This window comes from Amphiura filiformis, chromosome 15, assembly GCF_039555335.1.
Source record: "Amphiura filiformis chromosome 15, Afil_fr2py, whole genome shotgun sequence".
Lineage (NCBI taxonomy): Eukaryota > Metazoa > Echinodermata > Ophiuroidea > Amphilepidida > Amphiuridae > Amphiura > Amphiura filiformis.
The window spans coordinates 42,063,994-42,075,656 of NC_092642.1; the positions used below are offsets into that span (position 1 = coordinate 42,063,994).

The window sequence follows — 11,663 nt, forward strand, 5'->3', positions numbered from 1 at the left end:
ACTCGAACTGACTGGCTTGTAGTGGCGGGATGTACAAACAACACTATAGTACACGCGCCCAGTCCACGGTCTTCAAGGCCGTCCTATGCATACGCCGTAGAAGTGACGTAGTTAATCGGATTAACTACCATAGCAATAGATGAATACAATTTTGACTATACCGCCCTGCACTACAACGTTCACGCGGTACCGATGCATTGAACCATAGATGTCAAAGAAAGGCTGATCACTCGCACCTGTAAGATAAGTATATTTGAAAAGAGCGGTATTGTATTCAATCTATGTTTGCTGACATATACAGGTGATTAGTGCAATCTGCTTGTAGTGCAGTGCGGTCTATTCAAAAATTGTATTCATCTATTGCTATGGTAGTTAATCCGATTATGACGTCACTTCTACGGTGTATTGGCTGTGTGGAACCAGACATGATATCATCAGAAAGTACAGGTAAGATCGTTTTAATTTTTCTTTCTCTATACCAATCACTTATTCACACTACCAATTGTCTACCAATCATAAGATAAACCCATGGCTCAACCAACTTCTTCTTTAAATTACGGCTCAACATAGACTGCGGAACTCAGTCCTCAATGATAGTCAGTCATTTATCTTTTGGTCGTTATATGACTATCATTTGAGGGACTGAGTTGTTATAATATATCTTCCGAGGTGCAATTTCAGACAATAGCTGGGGATTAGTGGGGCAGAGGTTATCTATTGAATCCTTTCATGACCACTGAAGCATAGTCAAGTCTGCAAGGACACTCGGCACAAATTGAAAGACCATCACAAAAGAATGCATGCATGTCAGGTCATCGACACCAATTTGGCGTTTGTTATGACACCAATTTGGTGTATGTTATGCACCTCGAAATATGTACCTTAAAGTCTGTATCTAGGCTCAACACTTCAGATGGAGAAAGGTGAGTTGAACAGTGGCGTAGCCAGTGGGGGGACCAGGGGGGCCGGTGCCCACCCCAACCGGCTTATCGTGAAATGAGACATTACTAAATTAAACTTTTCTTCCTTTTCAACGCCACACACCGACATCGCCTGGCTAATAATTACTTGGTACTGCAGAGATACTAAAATCAATACCCGGGATCGATACACGTGTGGCACTGTTCCAGTTGTGCCGAACATGGTTTCAACATTATATATACTAATTATTCCTAATCATAGTATTATAGTTAATACATATTTTCCTGTGGCACTGTTCCAGTTGTGCCCAACATGGTTTCAACATTATTAAATTACTAATATTCCTAATCATAGTAATATATAGTATTATAGTTAAAACATATTTTCCTGTGGCACTGTTCCAGTTGTGCCGAACATGGTTTCAACATGTTATATACTAATATTCTTAACCCCTTCGGAGACGAAGGAAGATGGCTCGATCAAAAAAATATTTTTTATGCTTATTATAACTATTTTGGATAGTAATTTGTGAAAAACTAAAAAAAAATTACCTCATCAATTATGCAAATTAGGGCATATGTACACATTGTGACTAATTGACGACGTTGCAATATACTATTACAAACGTTACAATGATTTTTTGGATACAATTGTACACATTATGACTAACTAATAGCAGAAAAACTTGGTAACATGTGTGAAGCAACACCCTTTGTTTCTTTTTTCTGTTGTCTTCATACGTCCGTATCTGTCATTAATTTGGTATAAAATGCTAATAAACAGTTCTTTTCTTTGAAAGACCGCGACCGAGAAAGACATCACACTTAATAAACTTGATTTCTGAGACTAATTTTGTTACTCCACCCTACACGATCCATTTTCGGGCACATCACCGACCAGTTACTACCTCTGTAATAATAGGCCTACAGGGTGGTTTTGCCACAAAATGTATCCAGAGTAAATTATAAACTGAATGGAAGTATTATAATGATGTACAAAGTATACTAAATAACTCCTATATATTGATAAGATTAGTCACACTGTGTACAACTGAACACAATATATTTACAAGGTGAGACACACTGTGTACAATTGTACACACCATTTAAAAAAAATCTACACCACATATGTTTGAAGCATTTAATCAAAAATAGTGTTCCATGTTTTCTACAGGTCTTACACTAACCCCCTGACTAGAATTTAGCTTGTCCACAATGATATTTCATATAAAATCAAAAAGGGAAAGTACCTGTCTTCTGGCAACATGCTGTAGTGGGTGATGCCTTCTTAGATTATGAAAAGTAACATTCAGTTAGGCGAGGGCGTTCTGCACTGGGGGATAGCATATGAATACACAATTGTGCACATGGTGTTTGTTTGCAGTAATAGGCTTCCCCTGGTATACAGGGAGCAATAGAAGTCCATGTGTACAATAATGTACACAGTATGTACGAAGGGGCTAATCATAGTATATAGTTAATACATATTTTCCTGTGGCACTGTTCTAGTTGTGCCGAACATGGTTTCAACATTATATATACTAATATTCCTAAGCGTAGTATTATAGTTAATACATATTTTCCTGTGGCACTGTTCCAGTTGTGCCGAACATGGTTTCAACATTATATATACTAATATTCCTAAGCATAGTATTATAGTTAATACATATTTTTCTGTGGCACTGTTCCAGTTGTGCCGAACATGGTTTCAACATTATATATACTAAATATTCCTAATCATAGTATCATAGTTAGTACATATTTTCCTGTGGAACTGTTCCAGTTGTGCCGAACATGGTTTCAACATGTTATATACTAATATTCCTAATCATAGTATTATAGTTTATACATATTTTCCTGTTCGCACTGTTCCAGTTGTGCCGAACATGGTTTCAACATTATATATACTAATATTCCTAATCATAGTATTATAGTTAATACATATTTTCCTGTGGCACTGTTCCAGTTGTGCCAAACATGGTTTGAACATTATATGTACTAATATTCCTAATCATAGTATTATATAGTATTATAGTTAATACAAATTTTCCTGTGGCACTGTTCCAGTTGTGCCGAACATGGTTTCAACATAATATATACTAATATTTCAAATCATAGTATTATAGTTAGTACATTTTTTCCTGTGGTACTGTTCCAGTTGTGCCGAAAATGGTTTCAACATTATATATACTAATATTCCTAATCATAGTATTATAGTTAGTACATATTTTCCTGTGGCACTGTTCCAGTTAATAGTTGTGCCGAACATGGTTTCAACATGTTATATACTAATATTCCTAATCATAGTATTATAGTTAATACATATTTTCCTGTAGCACTGTTCCAGTTGTGCCGAACATGGTTTCAACATTATATATACTAATATTCCTAATCATAGTATTTTAGTTAATACATTATTTCCTGTGGCACTGTTCCAGTTGTGCCAAATATGGTTTCAACATGTTATATAATAATATTCCTAATCATAGTATTATAGTTGATACATATTTTCCTGTGGCACTGTTCCAGTTGTGCCGAACATGGTTTCAACATTATATATACTAATATTCCTAATCATAGTATTATAGTAAATACATATTTTCCTGTGGCACGGTTCTAGTTGTGCAAAACAGGGTTTCAACATTATATAACCTAATATTCCTAATCATAGTAATATATAGTATTTTAGTTAATACATATTTTCCTGTGGCACACTGTTCCAGTTGTGCCGAACATGATTTCAACATGTTATATATACTAATATTCCTAATCATAGTATTATAGTTAATACATATTTTCCTGTGGCACTGTTCCAGTTGTGCCGAACATGGTTTCAACATGTTATATGCTAATATTCCTAATCATAGTATTATAGTTGATACATATTTTCCTGTGGCACTGTTCCAGTTGTGCTAAACATGGTTTGAACATTATATATACTAATATTCCTAATCATAGTATTATATAGTATTATAGTTAATACATATTTTCCTCTGGCACAGTTCCAGTTGTGCCGAACATGGTTTCAACATTATATATACTAATATTCCTAATCATAGTATTATAGTTAGTACATATTTTCCTGGGGCACTGTTCCAGTTCTGCCGAACATGGTTTCAACATTATATATACTAATATTCCTAATCATAGTATTTTAGCAAAAAAGCAAACTAAAACAGTACCAACTGACCAGCAGGGAAACTTTGAATGGATCTTAAAAAGATTCAAGTAGTGTACATAACCAAGGAAAATAAATGTTAAAAACTGTTTTAATATGTACAACAACATCCAAAATTTAGGGTCTTTTTAACCCTAAATTTTGGATGTTGTTGTACATAATAAACATTTTTTATATATTTTAGTTAATACATATTTTCCTGTGGCACTGTTCCAGTTATTGCCGAACATGGTTTCAACATTATATATACTAATATTCCTAATCATAGTAATATAGTTAATACATATTTTCCTGTGGCACTATTCCAGTTGTGCCGAACATTGTTTCAACATGTTATATACTAATATTCCTAATCATAGTAATATAGTTAATACAAATTTTCCTGTGGCACTGTTCCAGTTGTGCCGAACATGGTTTCAATATGTTATATATTAATATTCCTAATCATAGTATTATAGCTAATACATATTTTCCTATGGCACTGTTCCAGTTATGCCGAACATTTTTCCTGTGGCACTGTTCCAGTTGTGTCGAACATGGTTTAAACATGTTATACCTTAATATTCCTAATCATAGTATTATGGTTAATACATATATTCATGTGGCACTGTTCTAGTTGTGCCGAACATTGTTCCAACATTATATATACTAATATTCCTAATCATAGTATTATAGTTAATACATATATTCCTGTGGCACTGTTCTAGTTGTGCCGAACATTGTTCCAACATTATATATACTAATATTCCTAATCATAGTAGTTTAGTTAATACATATTTTCCTGTGGCACTGTTGCAGTTGTGACAAACATGGTTTCAACATGTTATATACTAATATTCCTAATCATAGTATTAGAGTTAATACATATATTCCTGTGGCACTGTTCCAGTTGTGCCGAACATGGTTTCAACATGTTATATACTAATATTCCTAATCATAGTATTATAGTTAATACAAATTTTCCTGTAGCACTGTTCCAGTTGTGCCGAACATGGTTTCAATATGTTATATATTAATATTCCTAATCATAGTATTATAGCTAATACATATTTTCCTATGGCACTGTTCCAGTTGTGCCGAACATTTTTCCTGTGGCACTGTTCCAGTTGTGTCGAACATGGTTTAAACATGTTATACACTAATATTCATAATCATAGTATTATGGTTAATACATATATTCCTGTGGCACTGTTCCAGTTGTGCCGAACGTGGTTTTAACATCATATATACTAATATTCCTAATCATAGCATTATAGTTAATACATATTTTCCTGTGGCTCTGTTCCACTTGTGCCGAACATGGTTTAAACATGTTATACACTAATATTCCTAATCATAGTATTATCATGATTATGGTTAATACATATTTTCCTGTGGCACTGTTCCAGTTGTGCCGAACATGGTTTCAACATGATATATACTTATATTCCTAATCATAGTAATATAGGTAATACAAATTTTCCTGTGGCACTGTTCCAGTTGTGCCGAACATGGTTTCAATATGTTATATATTGATATTCCTAATCATAGTATTATAGCTAATACATATTTTCCTATGGCACTGTTCCAGTTGTGCCGAACATTTTTCCTGTGGCACTGTTCCAGTTGTGTCGAACATGGTTTAAACATGTTATACCTTAATATTCCTAATCATAGTATTATGGTTAATACATATATTCATGTGGCACTGTTCTAGTTGTGCCGAACATTGTTGATGTTCCAACATTATGTATACTAATATTCCTGATCATAGTATTATAGTTAATACATATATTCCTGTGGCACTGTTCTAGTTGTGCCGAACATTGTTCCAACATTATATATACTAATATTCCTAATCATAGTAGTTTAGTTAATACATATTTTCCTGTGGCACTGTTGCAGTTGTGACAAACATGGTTTCAACATGTTATATACTAATATTCCTAATCATAGTATTAGAGTTAATACATATTTTCCTGTGGCACTGTTCCAGTTGTGCCGAACATTGTTTCAACATGTTATATACTAATATTCCTAATCATAGTATTATAGTTAATACAAATTTTCCTGTGGCACTGTTCCAGTTGTGCCGAACATGGTTTCAATATGTTATATATTAATATTCCTAATCATAGTATTATAGCTAATACATATTTTCCTATGGCACTGTTCCAGTTGTGCCGAAATTTTTCCTGGGCACTGTTCCAGTTGTGTCGAACATGGTTTAAACATGTTATACACTAATATTCATAATCATAGTATTATGGTTAATACATATATTCCTGTGGCACTGTTCTAGTTGTGCCGAACATTGTTCCAACATTATATATACTAATATTCCTAATCATAGTATTATAGTTAATGCATATTTTCCTATGGCACTGTTCCAGTTGTGCCGAACATTTTTCCTGTGGCACTGTTCCAGTTGTGTCGAACATGGTTTAAACATGTTATACACTAATAAGAACCGTATGCGGATGCAGTTCAACTGAGATCCAAAGTAGCTAGCACGTTGAGATCATCGAAACCTCCGAAATCAAACGTGAGTAATGATGAAAGAAAGGCCATTAATGTGCCTAAGAAAGAGGACTCAATAGTTATTTTACCTGCTGATAAGGGGAAAGCTACGGTTGTTTTGGACAAGCAGGAATACAATGAGAAGGTTGACAAAATGCTTAGTGATACCAAAACGTATGAGCAATTATCTGCTGATCCTACTCCTAAATATAAGAGGAAGTTAGTGTCTATTTTATCCAGACTGTCAGATGAGGAGAAAATTACTAAAGCTAAATACAAACAGCTGTATCCTACTGCTGAGAACGTTCCTCGTTTGTATTGCACGCCTAAGATCCACAAACCTAATGCGCCTCTTAGACCAATTGTTGACTACACTTCCACTATAGGTTACGAGACATCTAAATGGCTTGCGGACATTCTGGCCCCTATGGTAGGGAATTCAGAACACCATGTGGTTAACTCTAGGCAGTTAGCAGAGGAGATGGTAGACGTGGTTATTGAGGAAGGGGATATCCTAAACTCACATGACGTGGTCTCGCTGTTCACGTGTACACCTGTCAACAAAGTACTTGACATTGTGAAAAAAAAAGATTGCAGAAGGGAAGTTGGCTTAAAGAATACAACAAGTCCTATGGTTACAATCTGGCAACAGAAGACGTGGTTGAGTTACTTGATTTTATTTTGTCTACAACATACTTTACCTTTCGTGGGAACATCTTCAGACAGCGCTTCGGAGCAGCCATGGGCAGTCCAGTGTCACCGTTGGCAGCTAACATCTTCATGGAACACCTGGAAGGGACTGCGATTGCTACGGCGCCTATGGAATGCAAACCGAAGCTGTGGAAAAAGTATGTCGATGATATCTTGGAAATTGTAGCTAAAGATGAGGTTAACGCCCTCACCGACCACCTCAACCAAGTGGACGACACAGATTCAATCAAGTTTACCTATGAAGAGGAGAAGGATGGTAAGATCCCGTTTTTAGACGCCTTGATTGTTCGACGAGATGACGGATCGATTAAATTACTGGTGTATCGGAAGGCAACACACACCGACCAATACTTGAACTTTAGGTCGCATCACCCTCTACACCATAAATTAGGGGTCGTCCGCACACTCATGGACAGAAAGAACAGAATTGTCACCGAAGATGAGGACAAAGAAAGAGAGGACGATCACATCAAAGGCGCGCTTCAGAAATGTGGCTACCCGGATTGGAGCATCAAGAAGGTGAAAGATCAGATGGCAAAACCAAAGTCAAAGAAAGAGAGAAAGAAGAAAGACGATTCGAACAAGTCTAAAAGGGTTGGTAGTTGTTCCTTATGTGGAAGGTGTGTCCGAGCGCATTTCTAGGGTTTTCAAAACATATAACATCGCCACGGCAATGAAACCTCATTGCACACTTCGCAATCTCTTAGTACATCCAAAAGACAAGCGGGAACCCCATAATTCTACCGATGTGATTTATTCCATTCCTTGCAAAAACTGTAATTCGGCTTACATCGGGGAGACAGGCAGGAAATTTGGGAAAAGACTTGACGAACATAAGACTGAGGCTGAGAAAATCGGAGACAACATCAAAACAAGAGCAACGAGAAAGGCATAACAGTCTGTCATCCACAAGTCGGCTATCACAGACCATGTGGTTGAAAACAATCATGTAATCGATTGGGATGAGGCTAAGATCGTGGGCAAAGAGAGCAACAGATATAAAAGGTGGATCAAAGAGGCAATTACCATCAGAAAGCGGGGCAACACCATGAACAGAGACGAGGGGCAATACAACTTGAGTCACGTTTTTGACGATCTGATAACTGACAAGAAATCAACTGGCAACTCAGTTGCTAAGCAGCAGTCAACATCAGATGTATACAGATCGTCATTACATCAATAGCATCGATAAAGGAAACTGACAGTTTCCGAAACGTCTGCAAGTAAGTGGATATTTTATTGGACTAGTCGTAAGAAATCACAACTAACAATTCACAGGAAATAATGTATTAACTAAAATACTATGATTAGGAATATTAGTATGTATAATGTTGAAACCATGTTCGGCACAACTGGAACAGTGCCACAGGAAAATATGATTAACTATAATACTATGATTAGGAATATTAGTATATATAACATGTTGAAACCATGTTCGGCACAACTGGAACAGTGTGCCAGAGGAAAATATGTATTAACTAAAATACTATATATTACTATGATTAGGAATATTAGGTTATATAATGTTGAAAGCCTGTTTTGCACAACTGGAACAGTGCCACAGGAAAATATATAATACTATGATTAGGAATATTAGTATATATAATGTTGAAACCATGTTCGGCACAACTGGAACAGTGCCACAGGAAAATATGTATTAACTATAATACTATGATTAGGAATATTAGTATATATAACATGTTGAAACCATGTTCGGCACAACTGGAACAGTGTGCCAGAGGAAAATATGTATTAACTAAAATACTATATATTACTATGATTAGGAATATTAGGTTATATAATGTTGAAAGCCTGTTTTGCACAACTGGAACAGTGCCACAGGAAAATATATAATACTATGATTAGGAATATTAGTATATATAATGTTGAAACCATGTTCGGCACAACTGGAACAGTACCACAGGAAAATATGTATTAACTATAATACTATGATTTGGAATATTAGTATATAACATGTTGAAACCATGTTCGGCACAACTGGAACAGTGCCACAGGGAAATATGTATTAACTCTAATACTATGATTAGAAATATTATTATATAACATTTGAAACCATGTTTGGCACAACTGGAACAGTGCCACAGGAAATAATGTATTAACTAAAATACTATGATTAGGAATATTAGTATATAACATGTTGAAATCATGATCGGCACAACTGGAACAGTGCCACAGGAAAATATGTATTAACTCTAATACTATGATTAGGAATATTATTATATAACATGTTGAAACCATGTTTGGCACAACTGGAACAGTGCCACAGGAAATAATGTATCAACTAAAATACTATGATTAGGAATATTAGTATATATAATGTTGAAACCATGTTCGGCACAACTGGAACAGTGCCATAGGAAAATATGTATTAACTATAATACTATGATTAGGAATATTAGTATATAACATGTTGATACCATGTTCGGCACAACTGCCAGTGCCCCAGGAAAATATGTACTAACTATAATACAATGATTAGGAATATTAGTATATATAACGTTGACACTATGTTCGGCACAACTGCAACAGTGCCACAGGAAAATATTTATTAACTATAAATACTATATAATTTTATGATTAGGAATATTAGGTCATGTTTTTTATACTGGGACCCTAAAAAAGGCGGTGCTGTCACATTTTGCCAAATCATTTTATCTACTTATTCCTATATTTTTGTCAAAATTCATCGTAAACAAATGGTTTTGGTCTTATTTTGAAGATAAATTATTAATCTAATGAATTAATAACAAATACAATTAAACAAATGTATTAATTAATTACAACAGCTTAATTAGGTTAATTAGTCAGGGGTGGTGCCGGAAGTGGAGAAGCCGGAAGCGGAGGAGCTCTGTGTAATTCCAATGGGAAGTTGATGTTCATTAATAAAATGTATGCACTTTGTTGCCTAGTAGAAGTAAAAATGCATTTGCATAATGTAAATCTTATTTTTTAACTTTCTATAACAATAATTGCCTAGTTAATCTTAATAAACTTAGTAATTAAGGATTTAACAAGCTTTTAATTAATGCAGTGGAATATGGGTCATACAATACAATGGGCTTTAATTTTGCATGCATGCATATGAAATAAATTTCAATATTGTTTTATCTTTGAAATATAAAATAAATCTTCTCACAGGAGATTATTACAGTCAAAGGATTTAATCTGATGATATATTGATCTCTGGTTTATTGTTAAATAGTTTATTGATATGCTAAGGGGTGGTGCAATAATTATGTGTACCCCCGGGGGTGAATTATAGGGGGGCAAATATTTTTGGCAGGCCAAAGGGGGGGCAAGCATTTTTGGCAGGTCGAAAGGGGGGTCAAGCGATTTTTGGCAGGTCGAAAGGGGGCAAGCAATTTTTGGCACAGATATTTTGGGCACCGTTTCTATATTACGCCCTAAAAAGGCGTAGGAAAACGTTACAAACACGTTCAAATATGCAAAATTTCCTGCTCGCTGCGCTCGCATTATATGTTAAGACAATTTAAGGTTTTAAATTCGGGTTCACCAAAATCTTGCATGTGTAAGGGGGGCAAAGATTTTTGGCACGTCAAAAGGGGGGCAAAGGTTTTTGGCACGTCGAAAGGGGGGGCAAAGGTTTTTGGCACGGCCAAAGGGGGGGCAAGCGATTTTGGCAGACCATTTTGAGAATTCACCCCGGGGGTACACATAATTATTGCACCACCCCTAATTGTGCATGTATATGCCTACATGTACATGTACCTTTGTTACTAATTATTCACTGTATATTGATTTTTGGAACACCCTATATAGGAATTGGATATTTAAATTTGATATTATAGCAATTCTGTAAACTATTTTGAATATATTTTCCAAATTTAATGGCACTTAGGGAAATTTTACATAAATTAAAAAATTTAATTTACAACTTTTTTCACACCCTGTATAACACAATGGGTTTAACAAATATAGAACAAACTATATATTTTATGAAAGGACTAATTGTGTACATTCCAAATATCAAGTTCATTTTCCAATTTAATATACTATGTTGAAATATTGGAGTGGTAAAGAAAGTAATTTTTTTCGGTATTTTTCAATGGAATCACCTTGTATATTTTTTGGTACACCCTGTATATCCACTCAAACTTTACAGATTTGCAATAATGACAATATATGCTTTCTAAAAATGTATACTTTTACTAGTTTGGGTGAAAACTTTTTGAAATATAATCAGAAATACAAAATAGGAGTTGATTTTTGACAAATTGCAAGATGTGACACAATTGGGTCCCACCTCAAAAAACATGACCATATATTATGTTGAAACCATGTTCGGCACAACTGGAACAGTGCCACAGGAAAAT

The 11,663-nt window shown here is 34.9% G+C and overlaps 1 protein-coding gene across 1 annotated transcript; it reads left to right on the forward strand.

Annotated features, from left to right (window-relative positions):
• The first annotated feature begins 383 nt into the window (after positions 1 to 383).
• On the forward strand, positions 384 to 7,950 carry LOC140170964 (uncharacterized). The gene is made up of 3 exons (XM_072194156.1): positions 384 to 447; positions 6,546 to 7,162; positions 7,324 to 7,950. The coding sequence occupies exons 1-3, from the start codon at positions 384 to 386 to the stop codon at positions 7,948 to 7,950; spliced, it is 1,308 nt and encodes a 435-aa protein (XP_072050257.1).
• Positions 7,951 to 11,663: the final 3,713 nt, after the last annotated feature.

Coding starts and splice junctions, on each gene's coding strand:
- LOC140170964 (XM_072194156.1), top strand. CDS start 384: ATGACGTCACTTCTACGGTGTATTGGCTGTGTGGAACCAGACATGATA. Junction 448..6,545: donor GATATCATCAGAAAGTACAG/GTAAGATCGTTT, acceptor TACACTAATAAG/AACCGTATGCGGATGCAGTT. Junction 7,163..7,323: donor CGTGTACACCTGTCAACAAA/GTACTTGACATT, acceptor ATCTTCAGACAG/CGCTTCGGAGCAGCCATGGG.